We start from the raw sequence: 27,582 nt of genomic DNA, 5'->3' as shown, positions 1-27,582 counted from the left end.
CCACCTTAAAGCTTCACTTACCTGGAACTGTTTAGAATATGGTGTTGCTTGTTTTTTCTAGGGTTGAACAGCACAACAACACACCTAGATGGAGGAAACAGAAGAACAAAAAGAGCTGACATGACCATGTGCATAAAGAAAACCAAAGATCTATCCTTGCTGGCAGAGCAGCAGCAAAAGCAGCACCAAAAAGCTGTTTCATACCCTGATCTCACAGACTGAGCTGGGGTTAACCAGAAATCACAAAGAAAAAGAGCAGCCAAAAGGGGAAATCACAAGTCTCTCCCACGTTGAGGAGTACCATGTGCTAGTACCATAAGTAATTACCTTTCTAGCATCTGGGAGCCCTGAGTTTCTGATTGCTCAAGCTGGGCAGAAAGGTTAACCATAGAAGTTTGTGCAATGGTGCTAAGGGATTATGCCCCCTGCCATAAAAGTGACCCTATGTACTGGGCACCAAACCAGCATGTCTAGAACAAAATAAGAAGGAAAGAGGGGATATTTCAGAAAAGCTCTCAGGGGAAGAAGAAGGGGAAGTAGAGGGGCTAAATTTCTGTGCCTGGCTGTAACACTAGACAGGACAGAAACTGTTGAGTATACCACAAGAAGCGGCTGGCCAGTTGAGAAGTGAGACATATGATACCAAAAAACTATTGACCCAAGGGACGTATCTGAATAAATAACTTGCTGAGGGGCCTTGTAGAAATCTCTCAGCAAGATGAACTGCAAAAGCAAGCAGTAGTAAAATCCTGGTAAGCAATATAATCATCTCCATTGGGAGCAAAACAGTTGCTGACTGGGAGGGAAAGGAAGGAGAAGAGGCCCCACTTTCCCACTAATCTTGCCCATAGCACATTGCCTTGGTGCCTCAGCCCACCACAAGAAGCCTGGGGCAGTCCCAGGTACTGGAGCCTTCCCCACTCTCCACAAACACCCTACACATACAACAGCATTTGTCTCCTAGCAGAGAGCAGTAGCCACCTGTAACAGAAAACACACGGCCCTTACTGCCCCCTCCCAAAAGAGTAACTGTTAAGTGAACAAAAGGAAGGGAAAACTGGCCTCAGCAACTGCGCTAATGACCTTGTGCCCTATCTCTCACTTCACCTCTAAAATAGGAATCGTGATTTTCACCGGTTCCTCTGCTAGTACACTCTGCCAGTGCTTGGAGAGTCCCGGCTCCTCCTTCACTGCGGTGCCAGGGGAGCGCTGCGGGATGCCCCTGCTCCACTGCCAGCAGCCCTCGCCGCGCTGGGGACTTCACTCACATCACCACCACACTGGGGCTCGCCTGCAACGCGTGCCAGGCTACAGACAGCAGTCGGGGAGAAACACAAGGGCAGAGAAGGAGGGGAGTTGGCCTGAAGCAGCCAAGCAGAAAGGCAAAAGCTGAGGCATCACAGAAACCCATTGCAGCACCTCACCTACAGATCTCACCAACATTTCAACACAGACAGCGCACACTTGTGTGCAGGGCTTTAGCCAGGACTAAGCACACCTCAGTGCCGTGCTGCCCAGGACAAGAACCGTGTCCTTCCAGGCCCCTCTCCGTGCCCCCTGCAGCAGACAGGGTTAGTAGTGCTGTAGGCATGGCTCAGGGTTGGCAGGGATCTACGACATCTCTGGCACCTCCTCACCTAGCCCAGGCAGCTGACCCTTCCCTTGATCTGACCAGGCTACCCTGCCAGAAGTGGTGTGAATTTTGAAATGGAAAAGAGAGCAGAAAGGAGGACCGATGCACCACAACCTTGAGCTCAGAGTCCTTGGCTGAAGCTGTCACACTCCATTAACATTGCTAGCTCAAAGCGGACATCATCAGAAGGTACCAGAGCTTTAACCTCCAAAGCACCGATCACTCACAAGATATGCCCCTCTCCCATTAGACTACTCTTCTCCACCCCTGCCCTACCCAGAAGGCCAAGGCAATTAAGCCACCAAACTTTCTTGATAGTTAAGGCAGACAGACATGGTTGGAGAGATAATCTTGCAGAAGTACAGGGAAAGTGTAAATAAGCAGTTTGTTCAGACCGGGATTGATCCTTCTGCGCTTTTCACGCTGGGGAACCAATCTGGAGAGTTTCAAGTCAAAGCTATGCTATATATTTCTGAGGGATTAGTGTAAAGAAGCAGGTGGTTTGTGATCCATTAACAAGTCAGGGGAGGTTAAGCCTTGCAAATCACAAGATATGAAATAGGAAGTTAGCAGATGTGAAAATCTATCTAATCCCAAGCCTCTAGCTAATCAGAAAAGCAAAGCAAAACCCCATTATGTGGAGTTGGATAGGGTTAATGGACCAAAAACCTGCTGATTTATGACAGGGATGAATTGTGCTCAAAATAAGCTTAAAAAACCAGAAAGAATAAAGGAAAGACACAAAATCTTGGCAAAGACTTTCCTATGCAGCTCTTAAGTTACTGTTTATTGTGAGGAACTCTGCAGAAAAACAGGACTTCAGAGAAGTGAACACAGTCTAAAAACACAAGAAAGACTTCAAAAAAAACAAACTATGGTCTTCAAACCAGGCAAGAAAACAAACCACTTCCTAGAATAGTATAGTGAACCATGAAGGTCCAGGGCTTTGCCTTTATTAACTTACACGACAGAGCCTTTGGCCACTTACAAGCATGAATGTTAGCTCAGCTGCACTCCAGAGTGGGCTGTCTGCCAGCAGGCTTCCTCCCCACTTCCCAACCCTCAGCCAAGTCCAGAGCCCACAGTGAAGGTAAGAGCCACCCAGCTCACACACCAAGGCGAATCGACAAACCGCTCCAAGAGCCACATGGCTTCTAGTGACAGAGCAGCCATCACAAACATGGATATTTTAACTGTCTTGAGACACCCCTATGCTCAATTCACTGAGTCTTACCCATAATTAAAAAAACTTTATCTGGAAGGGGCAGGGTCGGGGGGAAGAGGGAAGTAAATCACAGTATCTCCTTATTGGTCAGCAAGCATTGATTTATGCCACGAAAAGGTAATTTTAACTCACAGACTCAGTGATTGACTGATTGTTTGATAAGATTTGTTTGGGGAAATACAAAGATTTTTTTATAAGATTGTTTGATTGTTTGATAAGATTGTACATGGTTACGCTGAGTTGGAAGCTAAAAACTAACGTAACTTGCTAACTCGTTATGACCTTCTGTATCAATAAAGTAATTTAGCCAGGATAAACTAGTCTTCTAAACTTGCTTTCTTAAATTAGCTACTACCCAACAAAAGCTACCCCACTGCTATGCTGTCCCATGCTGACTTTCCTCCATCACTCTCCTGTCTGCCATACACAAGGACAATGAAGACTCCAGCCAACTCCAAGGACACATTATCCAGCAAGACAGCAGGCCACAAACCTCAAATCTTACAGTGGGACAAAGGTACTGTTCTGGGAGTCAGGAGCACCCACCTTTGAAAACTGACTCACTCTCAAAATGCTTGGGAAGGTGTCTAGTCCACTCCACCCTAGAGAACACATCTCCTAAACGAGCAGAAATTAACCATTTCTAGCACTTTAATCTCTTCTGAGTGTTCAGGGCGGCCTCAGTTGCCTGTGCTAACACTCACAGCTCAGCTCAGTGTGGCCCCAGAGCAGCTCCCTCCACCCCACGCAGCCAGCAAGTTGCTCTTCAGCAGAACCTGCAGTGGTTCCCCAAACAAGGTTGCTCAGAGCCCATTAGTACTCTGGGCATGCTCTGTTTTAGCAAAAGAAACTGGTCTAGCAAAATAAAGGGAATGGAGACACTGAACGGTCAGATCGCTGACCTACCTACTCCATGCTGCCTCCAAGTCCAGTAAAGCTACCAAGCCCTCAGGAGACTCAAAGTATCTACTCCTATCCATTTATACTGGCTTTAATCTTACAGCATTTAAAATAATAAAAATAATTACCATGGAAAATTAATTGCATACAAGAGCATACACCCATCTATCCATCCTCCACCTTTGTCTGCTCCTTTATAAGACTGCATTCAGCATTTTACAGCCAGAGGGATGGAAAGGATGCAAGGGAAGAGAGCACTGATGTTTTTGTTCCTAGCTTCCAATTGCGGATGTAGACCAAGCAAAGTACTTCAAACCTGCACTTTTACAATGGTCACATCACGTCTTCCACCCACCCCACCCCTTTCCCAAATTGAAGCTTTCAAAACAAATTCAAGTTCTCAAGACACGTTTGTCTGAAGAGACCTTTTTAAATGTTAGTGCCAACATGCAAACTAAGACTAGCTCCAAAAGCACCTCACATGGGACCTACAGAGAGAAACATTGACCCTGGCGCACACTAGTTGTTTAGAAGGTAAACACTGTTAGCACCCTTGTTTCAGCACAAACTGTACCTCCTCTGCAGCTGCGGGCAGCACTTGATGACCACAGTATCTTTTTAATCCACAAGTATATTCTGATTTCCAAGATGTTTATAGAAACTATTCACGGCTGTATGGATTACTGCCGTACAAACCATCTATCAGCCAGCTGAGATCAAGTGTCCTGTTTGTTTGCATGCCAGTTCCTGCAGAGGCCGTTGGCAATGGCATACATATTTAAAGGTAGTATTTCTAGGTCTATGATGCCACCCCACAACCTTTAAGTACACCTTCCTGATGCAAGCAGCTTTTAAAAACAACTTGGCTGTGGAATCTCTCCCAGCTCTCCTCTTCCTTGTGGGACATTCAGGTAACCTCAAACACAAGGGAAGGACAGAATCAGCTCTCACAGCGATGTCAAAGGTTTTTGCAGACAACCTGAGCTCTCTCCATCACGGAGCCTCTTTGGGTCAGTCAAGAAGAAAGTGGTGAAAGGTTCCTTGCAGAGCTTTCCAAACCTCTATGAAGGCACAGCCCTATCTTATACTTGCACCATATATGCAGATAAAAAGCTGGTGTTGTTTCAGAGAGGGGTGGGGTGGGTGACGGGAGTGTCAGAGCAGTTTCCATTGGCTCCAGCAAGAGGAAAAAAAAAAATGTAGAAAAGAAGCAATTTCCCTAAGCTAAATATAGGAGCAGGAATGGAGAGGAATTGGACGTCAGTATTACATTTACACGAAGTATCTGACTCACTAAGTCAGCAGCAGTGGGTCACTCCATGCAGCTCCCCCCACCTCTACTTCTGCCTTTTCTCCTACTGGCTTCACTCCCGCTCTTCCCAAAATCCTAGTTTCTGAGCATTTTACTCTTCTCATTGTCCTCCTGTTTCCCCGCACATCCCTCTAGTCTCAGCTGCCTTCCCCCAGCCACCTCCTTCCTCACCCTTCTTCACCAAGCTAATAAAAAACAGATTTCTGAAGAAGTCAGTTTTCCTCTTTCCTTCCTCTGCAGGCCACACTCCCCTCCAGGGGGCCTGGGAAAATTAAAAGCCCATGATAGCATTCCTTTCCAAGTTATCTATCAACTCAGCATTGCCCTATCTTGTGGGACACATGACTGGAGGCAGAGTTCATGGGTCAAGTCCTCCTCGGGTCAAGTCCTCCTGTCCTAAATGCATGCAGCCTATGCTATAAAGAGGATGCTGTATGGAGGAAAGAAAACTCCATTAAGACATTGAAACAAACGTTGGCTTTCTTTTTTTCCCCACAATATATTCCTTTCATTCTGCTGCAAGAATAAATGAAAAGAGCAAACAGTCCCATCCCTTCAAAATTGGTCCATTTCTCAATTTCTGGCCCATATTCTGCTCTCTTCCCCCCACCCAAAGCTATGCAAATAAGAGTGCAATAGCTTCCTACGCACTAAATGCATGAAAAAGAAAAAAAGACATTGATAAGAACAAAATCTTTTTTACACTGCACTGGTTGCCAAGGGAAGCTTGATCAGAGTGAAGCAGTGTCTATAAAAGCTGGTGTTAATTTTCTATGTGGCAACTCTTCCTGCCAAAAAGCTTCTTTAATTCACAGCCAGTACTGGGAGTGGGTTAACAACGATGAGAGAGGATGTGCACACTGACTATGTAACTGAATAGGTATTTTCATGCAAGCTATATTAATTAAATGCATGCTGAGAAGAAAGATGTATCTGTTGAGAGGTTAAGATTTGGGTGTCGCCACCTGAGCAGAAAAGCTTTTGGAGCTCCCTGCACCAATCCATGACCAAGAAGATTGGAAAGGTGGGAGCCTGTGAGATGCAGCTAAATTCACGCTTCAGAAACTGACACAGGCTAATGAAAAGCCACGGATACTGAACAAGAAACCCACTGTGAAAAAGAAAGTGAGCGATACATTTAGAGTCTTGCTAGACTAATAGCGTAGGAATTTCTGATTGCCAACCAGGGAGACGTTTGTTCTGTTTAAAAGGCTGTGTGGCACCCCAAGTCTGCAGGAGTGGGAGCTCAAACGCACCACAGAACAGGCTCTGCGCCAAAAACCACAGGAAGAACCAGACCAAACAAAAGTCCAACATCTTGCCTCCAAAAGCCCAGGCCTAGGGAAGAACAGGGTAGATTTTAAGATACTTGTCCAGCCTATTCTCCCAGCCTCCAGAAATTCGACATTCAGAGATATCTTAAGCCAGCGGGCACCCACACACAAGAAGAGGGAGAGCAGCACAGTAAATTGAGCCTGCAAGAAGGTGGAACAGAACTGACAAGAAGGATTTGTAAGGATAATCCCCAAAGGGAACAGGGCAGCCTCTGCTCCCCCCATCATTTCAGCCTACTGAATTCACATCGCCCATTGCATTGATTGATAGGGCAGACGTGTCCGGTATGAGGGAACACAAGATAAAGGAGCCCAACAGCCTCTCTCTCTCTGTCTCTGCCCAGTGTCATTTGCTTGGCATAACCACAGGATAGTGCTCTGATTGCTCTCCTCAGCTGGAGCAGGGTAACACCAGTGACAGCTCCCTTCCCATTCAACCTTCAATGGACTGAGACAGAAGAGCAAGCCATGCAAAAGAACAAATACTATATCCCCAAACACGGGAGCCTCAAAATGCCCACCACCCCCACAAAAAACTCATCAGTGCCTATGTGATCTGATGCCACCCAGAAAAACAGGCAGCTTGCTCTCCCCACCACCTGGCGAGGACGCTGCCATCCTCATGATCTGCTGCTGCCAGCATGGTTTGTGCCTGTCTACATGCACAGGCTCTGCTGCAGATGAGGGGACAGGGCTGAGTGCCCAAGAAGCTCCTCCTCAGCTCCTGCCCTGCACAGAGCCAGCATAAACTCCTGCCGTGCACGGCCAGCAGCTTCCACTGGCAGCTCTCAACAGCCCCTTTACACCTGCCAGACTGTATCTTTAAAACAACCAGCCACGTCTCTGACCTCAAGGTGCAGATAGCAGAGAACAGATCTGAAGAGACACCCAAAACACTTCAAAAAGACTTTTAAAAACCCAACATATAAATGAATTAAAAGATCCAACAAGGAGCAGAGACTGTGACTCTACACTGAACAATCCAGGCCTCTCTTCTTGCATACACATACACACCACTGAAGTTTCAGCTTTACCGGGAACAGAGAGGAGAAACTCTGCAGGAGTCCTCCTGCCCGCCTCCTACCAGAGCAAAGGTGCTGCCTGCCCACAAGGACTGGCTGCAGTGATTCGTAGCGGGTCCGGCTGATCTTACTGCAACGTATCCTCACCCCCCTGGAACTGCCGCACGTGGAAAACTCCATCTTAGCATGGAAGCCTCCAACGCTAGGTTATTTCAAGGTCTCTTTTTAAGGGGGCAGAGCAGAAGAGGAGGAGGAAGAATTTTAAAAGCGGCAGCCCCTCTGACACTGGGCAAACATAAGGCAGAGTGATGATTCAGGAAAACAAACTCAGACTCCACACTTCGCACGTAATGGATGCAGGGACAAAGACAGCCCGGGTCCTGTCTCCCGCCGGGTAAGTTGTACACAACTCCACAGCAGCCACGCTGGAGCCAGAGATGCAGCGGTAGTGCCCTTGGGAGAGTGATGGCTTTTCACAGAGCTGCACAATAAGGAGGCACCTTTTCTGGGAGGCAAAGAGCTAAGCCAGACAGAGATTGTGAAAGAGCTGGGCAAGAAGAGCATGTGGGGAAAGCAGAGGAGAGAAATGGGCTCAGAGGAAAACCACAGAATTTAAACCAGCTTACCAACTGGGAATCATTACAGTTGCAAGGAAGATGAAAATAATTCCAGTTAATTGTTATGGCTCATGGCTGCCTAGTCACCAGTGATTCAGCAGGAACTTCACCTTCAAAACATCCCAATTCCCTTTGACACTCCAAAGCCAGGAAAGGAAAAAAAAAAAACCTCATGGATGAGACAGCAGGGATAAAACCCTGCCCCACAGAACTGGGGACAGGCCATCTCCCCTGCCTCACAGAATATCTCGTCTCTCCTCCAGCCTGCAGCAAAGGTAGGTGGAACAACGAAGCCACGCAAAGTGGCAGCTGCACGTACACGCACTGAATTGCCTGTCAGCTTGCGTGTCTGACAAGCTTCAAAGGACATAAGGCACTGATGACAAACACACGTGTGCGCACACACATATATATGTGTAGGTAGGTATATATACAGACACATGCACACATATGGCTCGTGGCTGACTAACACACACACACGTATAGAGTCCGCATTTCTCCCTCCCTCTCTCCAAAACCACTCACTTCCCTAGGGGCAGGGAAGCAATGCCAGCTATACACCTACATGAAGCATTAAATCAACTGGGCTGAGAGTAGGAGTTGCAGAGCTGTGTTTTATTTCAGCACTCTTGGCAAACGCCCACTGAACACTGCAAATCAGCAGCAGCCCCAGGGGCTAGAGCAATGGGCAACCGATGACAGGAAGGCTGGAGGAATAAAAGGATCACTGAGACAGTTCATGACAAGAAAATGTGCTGATCAGTCAGACAGGAGAGACTGAGAAGCAGTAGAAAATGAAGCCTTGAGGAGAACCTGGCTGGTCCCAGGTGCGACCAAGAAGGATGAAACAAACAGCCAGAACATGGCTGAAAACCTGAAGAGCTTTGTGTCAAGGCAGGGAATGCAACCTTTTCCAGGATAGTATGCTGTAGCATTCATGTTAATTCTTGAGAAAGGACTTGTCGCCATACACTGAGGTCTCCTCCCAAAGTTACAGCTGTCACAGGCACATCAACAAGTAGAAGAGAACAACTCTCCGTCCTGACAGACCAGCCAAGACACCTGCTTTGGGGATCTCTTGCTCCCCCAGTTGTGCTCCACCCCTCCACTTGCTGTCAAGAGCCAGTCCCTCTTCGATCAGCCTCTGGCTGACAGCCCCAGATTTGCCATTCTCAGCAACAGGCCATAAGCTTTGTGCTGAGTCTGAAAGGCCTCGGGCTTCCTCGCTCTGAACTTTTCTTGACCTGCCTGTAGCTCTGTTATACTTGGTTGAGCTGTGACAGCAATTTCTCTAACTGACCAGGTGTCTATGGCTAATTTGTTTTACTTCTGTTTATCTTTGTGTGATACAACCATAGTTTTATATAAATAAGAGTAACAAGCGGTTATTTTATGTAGACTGAGATATTTACAACTAACACGATGACGTAGTGGAGAGAAACGCAGGCACGGTATGATAGGAGAGGCCTTGAGAAGTGGAGATGCAGGATGCAGTGCAGAGTACAGGCATGGGATGATAAGAGATGAGGCACATGCTTGGCAGCGGAGTCCCCATGGCTGTGAACAACTCATCCCCAGTCCATTAAAAAAATACAGACCTGGAGCTGCGCAAAACAGGTTTTAGGGGTAACAAAGAAGACAAATAAATAATATCCAAATGCGTGAAAGACACCATGCATAGGGAATTCCGAAGCATTGTGGAGCTGCAGACCAACTAAGAAAGAGAAAGGTGGGAAAGTGTGTTAGCAAACATATGAAAAACGACCCAGGTGGACCCTGGAGTGAGGAAGAATCCAACAACATCCACATCATACTCCTCCCAGTGAAGGGCTACAAAGGCTGAAGAGTTATGGTGCTACCCTCCAATGACTGACTTTAAGATCCAGAGAAGCAACACAAGGGTAAGCATAACACCAGGAAAAACTAATAGGAACAAAGAAATGTGTTACAGTTTTAGTTGCATTATCACAAATTGAGACTCTTTCTATATAGAAGTATTCTAATGCATTATTATTCTTTCTTTTTGTGTAATAATTAGTGGTAGAATAAAATTATTCTTGAATTAGAGTGTTAAGAACTCAGTTATACTAACAATAAATTCTTGCCTTTTTTCATTTATACACACACAGAGCCCATATATATAAGGGGTGCTTCCTCTTTGCCCATAAACAACACTGAGTGTAACAAAGCCCAAGGGGAGTACCTCAGAGAAAAGAAAATGCATAGATGTAGGGGAAGAGGAAGCAACGAAAGACAAGTTGAAGAAAAAAAAGAAAAAATATTTTTAAAACTCAGGCAAATAGCAGTTCAGAGGGAAAGGCAAGAAAGACACAAAGAGAAAGCAAAGTTTTCAGTAAGATTCCTGCAGCATAATCAAATCTGCCATCAAGCACTGAGCAAATTCAGCTCTCCAGACCAACAGTAGAATGAGAGAAGATGGGAGCTGTCTCTGAAGGCACCCTTCTGGGAGCAAGTGGCTCCCTGAAGAGATTCGCAGACCCAGCTGGGCTTACACGGGAACATCTGGCTCTACACTTCAGGTCTGCACCAACTTCTCTGCAAGAGCAGTTCCCACCACGCCACAAAGCCTCGAAAGCTGAATAAGTGTCTTCCTTTAAAATCAAGTCCCAAAGAAAAAACATATCTCACTTGCAAGCAATCGGCCAGCATCTCCGTTTCCAGCAGCAAGCGCAGCCAGAGTATTCCCTCATTGTGCCTGAGCAGCTCGGGAGCAGGGAGAAAGATCTATACATCAAACTAACCATCTGGGGCAGGCGAACATGACAGCTCATGGCAGATGCCTCAGGGCTTTAATTGTTTTACCATAAGCAAGCACTGCAGTCAATATTAAAGTGGCATCAATCAAATGAGCAAAACAAAAAGTAATACAATTTAACTCTCTCCCCCTTCCCATGTAATTAACCTTCAGAAAGAAACAGACTGAGGCCCCCTCCCCACCACCACCTCCCTGGGGAGGACGGCCACACGGAGGGTAAGGCACTGAGCAGGCCCCTCCGGTGCCCATCAACGCAGCGCTGACCTCTCCTGCGTTCCAGAGCAGATGGCAAAAGCCCCCACTGCGGCAGGGAAACTGGAGCAGCTTTTCCCCTTGAATGCTTCGGTAAGCATAATACCCGCTGTATCTCTGTAAGAGTGTCAGAGAAAAAAAAACCAAACCCGCTTCTTCGAAAGCATGGAGTTAAAGAATCACCCACTCCAAACGGTCAGTTGTTTTCGGCTTCTCTAGGCATGGCAAAGCTCACCGCTGCCCCGGGCAGCAGGCTGCTGCCAGGGCCACCAAAAAGGCAATAAAGCCTCCCGCCAGCCCTGACTATTCAGAGCCCTACGAGGTCAGGCTAGCGGATGCTGAAAGAAGGGGCAGGGGGGAGCCTGCTTCTCCTCCCAGCTGCTGTCGGTGCCACAACCCACGGGAAGCCTGCCATGGCTCCCGGGCCCAAACACCCAGAGCTCTCACCGGCTCCCTGCCCAAGCCCTGCTGCTTCTCAGAGCAGGAACAGCTCAGACGTTGCCAGATTGGCAAAATTCAGTTCTGCCTATGTTATCTTTTTAGGAGCCTTGTGACAGCTCTGGCTTTCATGGAAGATGAACATTTACCTTTGTTTTTCCTGTACCTCAGCATAATATAGAGCATTTTAAATGCACTAAAATTTTTCTTCAGAGAAGCTAATGAGCACCAGTTGTCAGGAGATCTGAAAAGACAGCTTTGCTGGAAGGAGAAGCAATCATGATAAAACCAAGTTTTGCTTTCTCATATATCTACATCTCTTGTCACAGAGAAACGTGGTCAGGTTAGAGTCCAAGATTAAGAAGCATTAGGTCAGCATTGCAAAAGTGTAGCAACTGACCCCGAAGGCAAAGAAGTGCCTGCTATCAGCTCTGTCGGTCCTTGACTGCCAGCTGAAAGAACCTGGTGCACAACAGGCCAGTGCACGTGTGCACACGTTGCAGGGCACAGCTTCCAGCGCAGGGCCCAGCTTCCAGCGCTAGCCCAGCAGGGACGGCCGAGTCCTGCCTCTGGTTCCTAAGCAATAGTCAGGGCACTTCTGGGCATGCTTACAATAAACAAAATACACTGCTGCTTGGAACTTCTTAGCTATCCTAACATGATGTTCTTTCACCTTTAGCTTCTTGCCTTTCTGACAGTGACCAAAATCTGAGACCACCTACAGTGCCAGATTTTTCAGGAAGAGGAAAAGGACTGACTCCCTGTTGTTCACACCTGGTGATGGGATATGTCCTTTGGACTGTATGTACTTCTTTTAAGTTAAACTCTATGATTTGTGTCAAGGTTGCCAGGAGACACAGCGCCTGTTTTGAGATTCTTAGAAAGGGTGGAGCTCAGCTGAAGCGGCTGGTATCTCATTTTCATCCCAGACTTTGCTATTCAGTCCCCATTCCCCCCCCCTCGCTCTTATGCAAGCTCAGGACTTGGCTCATGAGCAAGTCATGTTGCCGCACCAAGGCGCTGGTTGCTAGGAGGTATAACTGCTGGAGAGATACAAGGCAGGTAGAGGAGAGAGCAGGTCGCTACCTGCAGGTACACAGGCTTTCAGGCACTCCTGCTCTATGCCATTCCCCTTCCTTTCTCAGGCCAATGAGCAAACCCCAGGGGGCTGCAGAGCTTCAAGCTGAGAAAAGGCCTACATGCTCCAAAATAGCCAAGGCAGCATGAGCTTTGCAACCACTCCTCTTCCCTATTCCACTAGCATGCAGTAGCTTTCCAAACCTGTCAAAGCTTCCCACTTGCAGAGCTCTACCAGAGTGTTTAGCTCTGTTATTAAATAAAGCAGACATGCTTGTTCTCTAGCTTCAATTTCCTTGCACATAAACTGCAAGTGACCCTCACCATGGGACTGCCTTTTTTTTTTTTTTTTTTTTTTAATAGTGACTTCCCTTTAATTCACAGGGTGGTTAATGAGATCAAAGCACAAAGTAACAAACTAACCATCTACATGGGATTATTTCTAGCTTGCCTCTCAATTTAAAATTGGTACAACTGGTACAGTGAAAGATTGAGGACAGTCAGCGTTTCTCTTAATAAGGCAGGTTAAAGTCAGATACGACCAATATAATCATTAAAACAGCAACTGTTGAAGCTATTCTGACAGACATGATAACACTCTCCCATTGAGGGAACTGGAATATTTGCCTTGGAACTAGGACAGAAACAGTAACAAGCATGTACTTTACAGTTCTTAATATGGTTTGTCAGGCAACCCAAAGAGCAGCAAACTCACAGGACTCCTCCAAGAAGCCCTACCTTTCCCTGCTCGCAGCCTCAGGAATCCAGCACAGGGAAGCTTCAAGGGCAGTTAAGTACTTTTTCTTTCTCACAAGAATTTTCATTGCAGCCTTGCAAAGATACAAGCATTCCCATTTTCCTGCTCGCACTTTCTTCATCACTAACATTTTTGGCAACAGCAAGAATCCACACTCTGACATAAACTTTCTTGAGGGCTCAGCTAATACTTCTGGCCCCCCAACACACACTGCACAGGCAGTGCCTGGACCCACCACACCAGTTGTATGAGGCAGTGCGGGACTGAAACTACCTAACTAAACTTGCCTACCTACACTACCAAACCTTATTTAGGGCTCGCTCACACCACCGCAGTATCACACACAGAAAGAAACGCCCTCTCCAGGATTTGCATCACTGGAGGTGAGAGCACATTCACACTGCCTGCACACACACTGCAGGCAAGAAGCCTCCCTTGGCCCAGAGTAAGGGTTCTGCAATTCATTCTTACACTAAAAACCATCCGCAACTTCATTGTCAGTTAAGCACAAAAGTTGCTTAGAGTTAACACAACTGTGTGCCATGCTGTGGTACTGAAGGGTGAGAGTTCAAAGGTATATAGTATGGAAGAGGAGAGGGGTGGAACGAGAAAAGCTTTGACTTTGAAGTAATCAAAGAAATTGCATGTAAAGACACTGATGTTAAAAGAAAAAAAAAAAAAGCAAAATGCACCACTGAACAGATGCCTATGCAACTTCCATCCAATTTCCTTCTACAAAACCATTCTGAGAGCATTTCTTTCCACCACCGCCCCATTCTGCTCTCCCCTCTCTGTCAAGAACGGGGCTGGCTCAGCACTGGGAACATGTACAAAGGAGGACACAAAGGCACTGGAGTAGGCAGCATCTGGTGTTCTTTGCCTTAATCACCTTAACTTTCTGTGCATATACCTACCACAATGTCACCTGAGCTCATGTCCCATGTGTGGAACCAGCTGTGGGAGGTTCAGCAGGAGCAGCACACTGCAGAGGCTCTTAAGAAGCAGCACAACATGTCTTCGTGGACTCTACCACCTCGAGGGCTGGCTAGTATGTGATGTTGGGAGAAGAGTATCCAAACTAGCAAGGGTAAGGACTGTTGCACAAGACAGCACTTTCTAAGTCTTTTTTTTTTTTTTTTTTTTTTTTTAAGTCATCTGTTTAATACCTAGTTCCTATTATCTACAGTTCTTTAAGGAAGAAAATAGAAAACTCTTATTTTTAGAAAAAGGTGCAAGCTGGGAGAACCAAAGTGATTTTCTCTACCATCCAGTCCCACGGCAGACCAAAAATAGAGCAGAAAAAGTCTCAGTTCTCTGTGCCCTGCAATACATTGCTTCTTCCCTATTGCTGGCTTTTTGCAGAAAAGTCTTCCTGTCCTTCAGACGAACTCTCACTATCATCCCAAATACAGAACAGCATACTTCTGGTGAGACCCCACCTGGAGTACTGCGTCCAGCTCTGGAGCCCTCGGCACAGGAAAGACAAGGGCCTGTTGGAGCAGGTCCAGAGGAGGGCCACAAAAATGATCAGAGGGATGGAGCACCTCTGCTATGAGGACAGGCTGAGAGAGTTGGGGTTGTTCAGCCCAGAGAAGAGAAGGCTCCGGGTGAGACCTTATTGTGGCCTTTCAGTACTTAAAGGGGGCTTGTAAGAAAGATGGGGACAAACTTTTTAGTAGGTCCTGCTGCGATAGGACAAGGGGTAATGGTTTTCAACTGAAAGAGGGTAGATTTAGACTAGATGTAAGGAAGAAACTTTTTACAATGAGGGTGGTGAATACTGAAACAGGTTGCCCAGAGAGGTGGTAGATGCCCCATCCTTGAAAACATTCAAGGTCAGGCTGGATGGGGCTCTGAGCAGCCTGATCTAGTTGAAGATGTCCCTGCTCATTGCAGGGGGGATGGACTAGATGACCTTTAAAGTCCCTTCCAACCCAAACTATTCTATGATTCTATAATTTTACTGCCCCCAACCCTGTAATTTTGAAGGAGGGAGGGGAAGGAGGAATGGAGTCACCAGCTCATCTCTGAACTGAACCCAGTTTTCTGCTCAACTCAAAGCAGGGTTGCCCACATCCCAAGGAAATATTCTCAGGCAATTTGTTCTGGGGAAAGGCACCTGCTCCCACTCATGCACTCCCTCTCTCCACAGAATTCCCGGTAAAGTTTGTGAAATGTTTCCCAAAGTGTTTCATTGCAGCTGGACCACTCCCTTGAAAAATTCTCAATTCAATCTAAATGTCAAAAACCATCTGGCAATCTAAACAGGTCAAGGATTGCTGTTGTGGCTTTTGGGAGTTTGTTTGGGGTTGTTTGGGGTTTTTTTGGTTTGTTTTTTTTGTTTGGGGTTTGGTTTTGTTTGTTTTGGGTTTTTTGGGGTTTTTTTGTGTTTGTTTTTTTTTTTTTTTTTTAAACAGCAGCAAACTCTGCTACCAAGGGTCATCAGACTTCAGCTTTGATTCATCCGTAAGCCTAGAGAGCAGGTACTGCCTGTCAACAGGGTGGGTCCTCCCACTGGAAGGGCTGCAAGAGGAAGCACAGACTGCTGCTCCTTGCTTTTGGGTGGGGTGTTCCATAGCAACACGGGGATGCAGCAGCACGCTCCTACGCTGAGCACAGCTGCAAAGTCCAACCCTTTCCTGATGCCTGACAGAAAGGAGGAAGCACAGAAGCATAGATGAGCACAGGGTGGAGTGTACAAAGGAAGCACTTTGGGAGAAAGGGCTCAGATCAGGCGGCTTCTGTGGAAAGGAGGAGGATAAATGGGCACATTGGTACCTGGCGGCTTGAGGGAGGATGCCATATCAGACCTACTGCTGCTGCCAGATCCTCAAATAGTAACTGTGGGACAAAGCTTCACATTTCGTCTCTATTTCTCCCGAGGCTGTAGCAGCTGGCTGCAGAACAGCGAACCACCCCCTTGTAACCTGAAGGCTGGATTAGCGTATGGCACTCTGGAGAAGTAACCAGAAGCTCTGTGTACATCAAAACAGCAGCTCTGTGTACAAGACGGCAGCTTGTCTCAAAGGGAGCTGGCAACACCAAGCATCAGCACTGCCCTGACTAGTTTTTCAATACCAACTGCAACACAAGGTACAATGTCACACAGGGTCTGAAGACAAGCGTCCCACAAGATTCCTGCAGTTCACCACAAGAGCTTCAACCTCCTCCACTCCTGACAAAGATGGCATTAACCACCTCCCCAGCCAGTGGCTGACCTCTCAGAATCAAGGGCTCATGCTCCCAAGACCTTCCCTCCAGCAGTCTGACTGCACCCTGATGCTGCAGTCTTCAGTCCATGTAGCACAGGCAGCAGCACTTTTGGCAGAAACTTGACACAGTCTCCCTCTGGTTTAGTAAGAAGCTTTTCTGCCCAGCTATTCTGAGGTTTTGTCCTATTTTTCTCCCTTTTCTGCTGGGCAGCAGGTTTGCTGCAGGTCTGGAGCTTTGCGGCTATCTCATTATTTAAGATTCTACCAAATGTTTCATCCTCAGTTGTTTGTCACAAGTAAAGATTTTAAATTAATTAGACATGACATCAGAAGCCCCCCCCCACACGCACACACACGCCTGGGGGCTGGCTGATGGAAACTGCCTGGAAGTCAATTTGATAGGCTTGACTCCATTCTGCTAAGGAGGAGTTTGCCCGCAGCTCTACATAATAGCTACTAGTACTGCTTCATTTGCTTCTTCATCTCCTCTTCTGCCAAACCAAGTGAGATTACAGCTGAACTGGATCAATACACACCCATTCAGCAAAAAACTCTACTTTTTAGGTGCAGTTTTATTAGAGAGACATGGATTTAATGTGGAAGAGTCTCCAGCACTCGCAAAAAGGGAAAACCAAGCAAAAAACAACATAGAAATTCTTGCCTAGCTGTACAGGCATGTGGAAACAGCTCACACGAGTAAGACTGTGCCTACTCCATTAAGCAGGGTCTTTTCTGTCTGAAGTGCAACAATGGGGATTCAGGACTGGACCCAGCTGCTACCTAGATGGGAAGGGGGAATTGCTCCAGGACTGCATGATTGCTACCTGTCAAATCTCCCAGGCCAACAGCAAAAGAGCAGGGGAGAGGTCATAGCCCTCTTAAATCCACCTCTGCAAATTAAAATATCAAAGTTACGATTCTTTGGCCTGAGAATAAAGCACTGTTGCAAAGGGGATCTCCATTCTCTTGTCCCAAGTACAAAGAGTTTGCTCACTTGCCAGAAACTAAGGCTGCGTTAGCCTTCCTCAGCCCACCCTCCCTGTCTAATCTATATTAATAAAAGCAAGGAGTGAAGGGCAGTATTTTACACTTCAGGTCTTCATGCCTCAGTGCAGATATGCTGCAGTGGGTATTTAAGACAGGGAGATTTAAGAGTTAAACAAAGTATTCCTGCATATTTCCGAGAGATCTGCTATTGCTGGGGAAGGAAAGGGAGGGAAGGGTTTGGCTACTTTTCATCATCTTTTTGGACACTTTCGGGACACTGAAACCTGGTGGTGTTCCCTCTTGGCACAGAAAAATTGGTTTGGTTTGGTTGTAATGGCCCAACTCAAACCCAGCTGCAGTCACAGCTCTTCAATTCAAATTGTGTTTAAATCTCAATGAAGGGGATTTTCTTATCTTCCTCTCCGGGTCCACCACCACAATTGTGCCAGCTGGAAAATCTCTGCAGATGGCATGTACAAGCACAGTAGCTTCACAGAAGAAATGCATTAACAACAGTCCGGATTCCTGGGAGACAGGGAGGGGAAAGAGGTCTAACGCTTGAAAGGCAACTGTCCCGTTTTAAAGAGGACAAAGCGAACTGCCTCTGGTGTGGCCAAAGATGCTGAAATTTGCTTTGAACCGTAGATGAGAACTTCTCTTTATTTTAGGGTAGGTTTCTACAGTCTTTAGAAAACCACAGGATTCTCCTTTAGAAAAGAACATACAAAGAAAGCCCAGAAATTCTACTTCAGATGTTTGGGTAAAGTAAAATTGAAGGAGCCAGCACCAGCAGAACTGGATTTATCTACTGGCAACCCAGCAGTTCAAGTATTTCAGTGTGCCTTTACCCATTCAAGCTGCATCTGGGATACAGCCCAATAGCATTAGCATTTATGCTAGGGAAAAATTAGTGAAGAACTGTACCTGCACAGAGCAGTAGAGCTTTGCACAAACTGCACATGTACCAAAAGGTACACTGGGCCTATGAAGTGGATTCCTTCTGTGTACCTACAGCTTTCTAAAGGCAACTACCATTGTGGCATCCAAACAAAGTGATCAATTAGTTAAGAAAAATATGCTCTGAAATAAGGCAGGAATACTTGCCATCTTACAAATTAGGATTTCACTGTCCATGTAGCCACCAATACTAACGTGGCCACAAAGGTTATAAGTCTTGAAAAGACCCCCACTTCAGAACAGCATTTTGCCTCATTCACCAGCAGTCATCTACTGTATCTGCCTCTCACAATTCATTCCTGTACCCCACTGAACAATACCTTCCACTTTAAAGACAAAAAAAGAGCAAGGCAACAACATGCCTGGTAAAGTTACACAATGTTTATCCTAAATGTTATTCTTCCATTGTGGGTTATAAGCAGCTTAAGGTAAAGGGAAATTGTTCTAAGCTGGTAATTTATTATGTTGTGCAGTAATCTATGTATATAATACTGGAAAATGATGATTAAAACTTTCCAAGAGACTCCACATGTGGATGGGCTGGAAACCACTTAGCCTTACGCTCTATCTACTGGAACTGGAAAGAGGTATTTGGGAGCAAACCAACAACCACTTCTGGAAAAGAAAAATCCTCACTCTCTCAGCTTCCAGTGGGACTTACCACTCAATTGTGCAAGACAGCTCCACACGTGCTGAGCAGACTCCTGGCTGGATTAAAACCAATTCACTCATTTCCCTCTGTGCTCCTCCCCTTCCTCCCTTTGCTGTGACACAGACCCTGGTCACTGCCCTGCCTGTGCAGGACCTGACACTTACCTCCCTGGATCCGTGGGCAGGGAGCCAAGAGGGGTATGGCTCGGAAGGGCTGACAGAGTTAAGAGGCTTCCACTCAATACTGCAAACCAGCCAAGAACAAGGGGTGGAACAGGGGGAGGCACAGTGAAACGAGAAGAGGAGACTGTGGCTCGATTCTGCTGCAGCACAGGTTGGCATGCGAGAGGCTGCTGCACTGACATCCAACATGCATGGCACAGTAGCAGTAAAATAACATTTGACCCAGACAGCTGTGCAGTTTTCTGATTTTGAACACATCATACCACTATTCACTTCTGAATAGTAGTTGTCCTATCTAAAAAAAAAAAAAAAAAAAAAAATCAAGGTGATAAAGCTGAAGCAAGAACAAGTGTAGCTCTTCAACACTATCTCGTGCAAAAAGCAGCAGGAGAAAAGACTTAGTATCTTCATCTCTAACTGTGATCATATAGCTTCTTCTTTTATTGTCCCTCCCTTCCTATGTACAAACAAGAGTGATTCATTCTGAAATGGTACAGAATACGGGGGCATCCAGTTCATCAAATTTACCGTGCAGACACAGAGCTAGCCAGGGGTCTGTGTCTATACTGACTACAATAATTTCTGAGAGAAACTCAAAGAAACTCATTTCACAACCCATGGCTGCCTTTAGCAGGAGTTGCTGTATGTAAAGAGCTACGCTAGAGAGCTGAAGGGGAGGGAAGAATATGCAAGCTGAGACTGACTAACTCATTACATGTGCTATGCATCAAATACCAATTCCCCCAGCAAGGAACACTAATGTAAAAAATCCCTGACTTTTATCAGAGTGGCTAAGAATTGATGAGCAGAGCTGCAGAGCTAAAGAGAGGCTTGAGCTTGCCAGAATATAACAGAATAGTGTTTAAAAGACATTGCACACTGAACAGCACAAAGCACTACTTTCCTACTCCTACGGAAGAAAAAGCACAGGCTGCTCTCTCAAGCAGGCAAGTGCCTCATGTGAAGACAAGGTTCCCAACCAGCTATCATGACCAACTGTGAGCCAAGGAAAGAAGAATAAAGAGAAGCAAAATAAATCAGTCAGTCACACCAATCTAAAAGGCTTAAAAAACAACAGCAAACACAACCCCAAAACAGATAAGCTGACTCAAGCTATCTGAGCAGCTGGTCTAGAATTTAAATGGACAGACATTCCCCCCCCCCCCCTTTTTTTTTTTCCTTTTTTAATGCTAGTCATCCTCAGAGGATTTTCTTAGCTTTGTTTCCCTCCTTGTTTCTAGGAAACAGAACCTCAAGTAGCTACTGAAAAAAAAAAAAAAAGATAATAAACCAAAATGAGAGAAGGGCAGGGAAAAAGCAAAGGGGGGGAAAGAATGAAAGGAAAGGAGGACAGAGCATCAGTCCTGCTACAAGAAGTAAAAAATTCAGTACATTTCTGTCCCCCTCACTCCTCCCACAAGACCCAGTTTGTTACTCACTGCATAACCCTAACAGAGATCAAATTAAGCAACTTAGGGTTTATTTCACTTGCCAGCATAAGAACAGGCGAGTGCAGGCAGCAGTTGTAAGACCTTTGGAGAGGATGTACTTTTCTCTCTTATGTTGTCTTATCTCCCAAGACAGCAGCCTTATATGAAAGTGGTGGCCTAGAATATCTGCAGCACGAGGTGCCTTTAGCCTTTATGGCAGAAATGAAGAAAAAGCCTCCTATAACACAAGCACCCACCAGAACAATACCAGGGTCAGCAAAGCTGCTGTCACACACTGCCAGAGTGAAAGCCTCATTGTGGTCAAAGAAGAGAAAGGATAAAAGGTTCAAAAGCCAGTGAGAAGGAAAGAAAGTAATAATGTAAAACTCAGCTCTTTGGCACCACTGTGGAGTTGGAACAAGCTTGGCCTGCATTGGGAACTGCTTCTTTCAGGAGATTCAGAAACTTTTCAGGAGATTCAGAAACTCCAGGAAAGAGAAAATCCAGAAAAGCAATCATATTTCAAAAAAAAAAAAAAAAAAAAAACACACAACACTTTAGGCAAACCAGACACCAGAGTTAAGATTCTGCTCAAAGAACACCAAAGCTTCTCATGCACAAGTTCTCATTCACATACACATTCGTATGCCTGGCGCGGATGAAGTCAGGATGCCTGGGGCAACTGTTTTGATCTCAACCAAATGAATCCAGGTATGTTGAAAGTGTTCTCAGGAAAATATAGAGTTGTTACGTAAATTCAGCTTTTAGGGGTAGGACAGACCGGAGCAGCAAAGCATCTGCATGTCAGGATTGCAAAACCTCAGTAGATGAGCAGAGGGCTGAGGAAATCAGTGGAGTACCTGGAGCACAGCTGAAGATGACCAAGTTGCCTGGACAGGTCATAAACCAACTGTGCATGAGCCATACCCAGTCTGCTACATCAGCTTCACGTAAGAAGCTTCTGTGTCCAGTAAATTCAAACAAATAAGAACAAAGATAAACAAAATAAAGCCAATCTACCAGAAATGCCAGGGTTCTTGCAAATCAAGAGAAATTCACTGGAAATGAGAATGGGGAAAAAAACCCCAAAAACTACCATCAACAAACTGAACTTGCATCAACTTAGTAAGGTCTGCACCAGTACCTCTCTCACGTTTTGATTCCTTAACTAATGCTAGTTTTGTTAGAATTGTCTTGACTGCAGCAAATCACAACAGCATCACAAAACAGGCCAGCCATGGCACAAATGCAGCAAGTCATATAAGCCATTAAACTGTTACAACACACATCTGCTAGATTCCATAGGTTTCCTGCCCAGGCCATGAGATGCTACCACCAACAAGTAAGAACAGGAATTCCCCTGTAAAGCCCTAAGGAACCCCATAACCTTTTAATTACCCAAAAGAATCCCCAGGTGTCCTCATGCTTGATTAAATCAATGTTAGGCACGCACAAGCTCATCAGAGGACATCGCTATTAACAAAACTAATCTATCTTTAGCTATGCAAAAGCCTAAAACGTGTTTACTGCACTTGTTTTCTTCCCTCTCTCCTTGCCCTCTTCAAGCATGAACATATTCAGTGTCAGAAAAGGTGCAGAAGAGGCAGCACACACTGAAATATATTTGCCTGGCTCCAAAGAGTTCAAGCATAAAGGATGCTGTCAAGTGCAGATATGGATCTCAAATTGTCTGCAGTTCAACAGACTGCCCACTGACAGAAAAAGAGTGAATGGGCAGAAATTAAAACACATGAAATTCCATTTGAACATAAAGGAATAAGAAAAGAAAAAAAAAAACAAACACAGCTTTTTTTTGTTTGTTTTTTTCTTTACTGTGAGCGTAGCCAAATACTGGAACATGCTGCCCAGAGAGGCTGTGGAGTCTCCGTCTTTCGAGATATTCAAAAGCTGCCTGACCATGGTCCTGGGAAACCTGCTCTAGGTGACCCTGCTTGAGCATGGGGGCTGGTCTAGATGATCTTAAGAGGTTCCTCCCAACCACAATGATTCTGTGAACTAGGATATCGCCAGAATGGGCAAAAATTTCTTGTTTTACTGACTCCATCTCTCATTTTGGCCACAAACACAGAATTCTTAACTGTTGCTAGCCTGTTTCTTGTACACTTGAAAATGTCATCTATAATTGTTGTGGAAGTTCCTTTCTTCTAATTCCAGTTTTCATGTCTTAAGACTATGCCTATGCAACACCACTTGGAGATACTTCCCTTCCTTTTCTCCTTTAGCTTGCTGACCAGCAGAATAAACTAGCTCAGAGGAAGAGCCAAGCTCATGTGGACTTCTGCAACCCTGCCAGCTGGAGTATCCCCACGTAGTGCTACATTAGGCAGTGAAGGCTTTTCCTGAAGAGTCACTCTTCTGTCTTCCCAATCTATTCCCACTACAGTATCATATCTTTTCATCTAAGTCATAGATATACCCCATCTCGTCAGCCACGCTTCCATTGGCAGGGTAAAATGATTTTTCTCCTCAGCTTTTCAAAATGCCATCTATTATGAGACCTCTACCTGCCTCTTTCACAGTCCCTGTAAAAATTTTCAAGGGCTTCATTCTTTCAGACAAGTCCCATCCCACAGATCAGCAACAATGACATGTTCTGCTCCTCCATGGACACATGCCCTTTGGGTAAGCTGTGCCTTCAGCAAGATCAGGATCTGGCCCCAGATGTCTATTACTTTGCTAAACATGCAACTCAAAGCCACCTCTCCAGCCCTCAGCTATCCCCCTCTAGGTAGCTCTTTTGGTGTCTGTCAAAGTCTCCTTCTGGATATCTCTATTTGGACTTAGACCGCGGTTGATAGATGTGTTGCACTCCAGAAAACCCACATGCAAGAGGCTGTCAGCCTGAAATCTTTCTCTGCATTTGGATGAGGAACATGGTAAGTCAAATTGCAGGGCATTTACAAGAAGGCCTTTGTCAATTCACTGAAAGCATCACCTGCTCCATTAGGTACTCACTGGCTTGAGTATTGCACGGAGTTACGTGCAAGTTCACCACACTACATAGTTTAAAAAGACACAATTTAACACCCAGCTTAGAGAAAGAAGAGGGAGAGGGGCTGCATTAAAATGGATCACGTTAAAACTTGACAGGTAAAATGCAATCCCTCTCCCTTGCCCATTACACTAACAGTGCTGAGTCTTATCATTGTCCAGTGTTAAAAGACTAAAGAATGGTAAATAGCCTCCCTATAGAAGATCATGGTGGAAACACCCTGAATCTTTACGTTGATACATCAGACCTGGTTCATCTTAGCTTTGAAGAACGCGGTTAGTGACTTACCCTGCTGGATAAGCAACAAGGCCAGTTCTGGGGTCGCAGGCTAATCCTCTGCCTCCCGACACAGTTATCCCCAACACCTTCTCCAAAGTCACCTAGTGCATGTGAAAAAGAAAACAAGTATTATAAAATACGAGTGCAGTTCAAATGGACCTATACACAAATGCTGATGGTCTGGTTCACACTGGCACTAAGAATCAAAGCTCCTAAATATTTGCTGACAAGCACCCAGGTACAGAAGCAACCCTGCTCAGTTTTCAACACAGGCACAGTAAAATACTGCTGGGGTACAAAGAAGGAGTTATCAATCCACTGATTACTTTGTCTATGCCAGAGCATTGCAAAGACAGAGGACTGCAAGCAGCAGATAGTACTGGTGAGAAGCTGGGATGCACATTCACTGCCCACTGATTCCCACCCTCCCAGCAAGAGCAGCAAACCACTTTCTCCAGAGCTCTTTCCCAAAAGTTGTTTCCAGGTTGACTCGTTCTCTTTATCTCCTCCATCCAGTGGTAGGTGGTTCAGCCTGGTCCCAGCCCCATATTCCTAGGAACTGAATAGTCAATTTTTCCCACAGTGCTTGAATTGGAAATCACATCCAGTAGACCAGGGCATTCCTCCCCAGGAATCTCAAGAGACAGAACAGCTTACATGACTGGGTTCACAAGCCCAAATACCAATGACCCATGCAAGAGACAGTAATCCAAAATGCTTGCTTTCCCCCCCTGAGCAAAGATCTCAACTATTTTTAGGAAAAGAAAAGAAATGCAACTGGGAAGAGCTACTTGGAAGATACAAAGATTCATACCCAGGCCTCTGTGGCAAGAAGCTGAGAAAAGCAAAAACAAAAGAGGAACGGAGGGGGACAGGTGGACACAACAGTATTTTGGGGAGCACTCCCTGGCAGAGAAAGCATCAGAATTTAGCAATTACTCCAAAGCAGAAGGTTGCAGTGGGATTACACTGCATAAAATCTTGTCTGTAGCAAGAAAGGACTCAACCTCTGAGCACAAACCAGTTCTCAGCCCTGGGGTTGTTTTGACCAACACAAAATTATTCTCTTTCCTTTACATTTGCACAGCTTGATTTTATTTATTATACATTTGATGCATACATTCCTCCTCAGCATTGCTGTCCCTGCCAAACTGATGGATTTTACTGGGTCACGGTCTTCTGTTTTTAATTATCATCATCTAAGTTATATTTGGTTAAGGCCTTAAGGGCATGGACGTGGCATAAGAAGTTACTATTGTAATAATTACTACTATCTTTAATAGCTGCCCTGAAGATGAACATCTTGTATTTATACCAACATGGTGCACAAAAGGCAGGGGCAGGGCAGGTTCCCGCCACCCTGACCACACGGCTTATCAGACCGAAGGAGTTCAGCTGCAGGGTGAAGAAACAAAGTCTCGCTGAGCTCATGGCCCAGGTTACTAGAGACAGGGACAGAAGTAACCCTCCACAGAGAACCACCTTGCTTCAACAGGTAAAGCAGGGCTGAGGTGCCACCACTTAAAGTGAGCTGTCCATGCTTTAGCTAGTTCAAATTTGGCCTGCCTTCAAACCAGTGACATGGAAAGAGGAAGGTTCATATCCCAGTCTCTGGAACAACATAGTCTTTTTTTCCCCTTTTAGTAATAATATACCCCAGATTCCTTGAGACAGTATGAGAGAACACCAAATTGTCCCCTTCCCTTGCAAAATGAGTATCTCTGGAAACATGGCTTTTACAGCACTCCACTGGATTTTTGTTTAGTATAAGAACATACAATTAAAAATCCATTTACAAATCCACCGGTAAAGAAAGGAAATAGTTCTGTTCCAGCTTAATGCTGGAACAAAAATGCTGGGGGTGGGGGGAAAGGAGTGAGGGAGGCTAGGAGTATATCTACTCTTCCAGGCTTGTTAACAATATTTCAAAACACATTTATTTTTAAAGCAGCCTCACAAATGCACAGAAAGAAGAACCCAGTGCTTCTACTGCTGAGATTCCAGCTCCTATCAGCAGTTCCCAACCCATCGAACTAAGAGAGGTTTAAATTCCTATAGAAACCGCATTCTTGACAGCGAAGGAGGAAGTGGAAGAGACATGTGCCATCCAAGTGCTCCAATCTAGATAAGGCACCAATTGATGCTGTCAGCAAACACCAATTTAGCAATGCTGTACTTACGCTGCTCAGTACAGGCTTTAGCTCAGGCTGGCTGTAATTGCAACTATCCCAAAAGGCACTACTTGACCTTGACTATGCAGCTATTCAGCAGCAATTCAGCAACCTAATTCACCAACAGGTAGATTTTTGCTCTGTGAGAATGTACATCGAGCCTCTCGGTGTGCAGTCTTACACCACAGCTGAGCTGATCTTACAGCTGCCTGCTCTGGAGGGGACAGTTCTTTCTTCCCTCATCCCACTCATCCCAATGACACCCCCCACCATTACCCTTGCTCCAGCACTGGCATGCCAACTGCCTGCCCAGCAGGCCAAACCAGCAGAAAACTATATTGTAGTTTTTGTTTTCTGTTTGCCAGCCTAGGGAAACCACAAGGAGCTCAAAGCCACGTAAAAGAAAAACTGTCCCCTTTCACTGGCAACGGCATCAATCCAGCTGTACCTCCAAAACCCACCCTGTATTTGGTGGTGTGGAAAAATCTGCCCTCTCCTAGTCTTTAAGAGAGAGAGAAACCGAACAAGAGCACTAACTGATTCATCTTGGCACTCTTACCCCACCAACAGCAAAATGTCACACTTGCTCCAGCTTCCTCTCTCACTCTAGGGTATGTGGAGGCCCCACGCTGCTCTGCCAACAGACTATTTGCGGCAATGCTAGGAGGTGGAAAGTCTACCTTTCTCTTATGGTCAGTGCACAGCTTGACACAAAAAGGGGTAGCTCAGTCTTCAGGTCCAATTATTCTACTGCCAGTGAGCATCTTCTGACCTCCAACAGATCACTCGTTCCATTAGAAAAAGACAACAACTATCAAGGCCATACCGCTGGTATTGATAGACCTAGTGCCACAGAAACAGATACCTGTGTCCAGAGACTCATAAATAACTTTCTGAAAAAGACTCCACATCTTTTGCACCTAGTTTTAGCTTTAAAACCTTCCTAATGTAAAGAGGCTGAAAGGCAACCCCATGAGCCTATCCAATGGATCCTCTTACAACACCTCCGCATTATAATCCTTGAGTACTAAAAACAACTTGCTTTGGAAAGGAGTACATGCAAATTTAAAATTTGGTCTTATGACACTTGTGAGCTCCACTCTTACCACCCTGCCCACAATACACCACAGCTTTATCCCCATGACCAAGCTCCAGAGTAGGTGACATAAGAGCAAGAGATAGTCAGCGACTTCTCACAAAACTTGACAGAAGAATGAAAAACATTTCAGCAAGAAAAAACAGTAGGCAACAACCCAGTATAAATTGGATTCCTCTCAACTTGCTATCTAATACAAAGAAATTACTAATATAGTTAATTAGGGCAGGAGCACACCAACTTTAACTTCCTAATCTGGC

General features: G+C 45.6%; 1 protein-coding gene across 9 annotated transcripts in view; it reads right to left on the bottom strand.

The window, feature by feature from the left end:
- The window catches only part of MAPKBP1 (mitogen-activated protein kinase binding protein 1), a 103,959-nt gene that overhangs the window by 49,592 nt on the left and 26,785 nt on the right, over nt 1-27,582 (bottom strand). For 8 of the 9 annotated variants that reach the window (XM_087746287.1, XM_087746290.1, XM_087746286.1 and 5 more), the window contains 2 exons: nt 24,065-24,156; nt 22-84 (listed from right to left, as the gene is read on the bottom strand). In XM_087746287.1, coding sequence (XP_087602413.1) covers nt 22-84; nt 24,065-24,156 — 155 coding nt within the window. The remainder of the gene's footprint in view (nt 1-21; nt 85-24,064; nt 24,157-27,582) is intronic. The other variant, XM_087746289.1, reaches the window with a different exon arrangement.

Source organism: Nipponia nippon, unplaced genomic scaffold (assembly GCF_047370975.1).
Source record: "Nipponia nippon isolate SJK-2023a ecotype South Korea unplaced genomic scaffold, ASM4737097v1 scaffold_10, whole genome shotgun sequence".
Lineage (NCBI taxonomy): Eukaryota > Metazoa > Chordata > Aves > Pelecaniformes > Threskiornithidae > Nipponia > Nipponia nippon.
The sequence above is the reverse complement of the archived record's forward strand: the minus strand, read 5'-3'. Positions and strand labels throughout refer to the sequence as shown.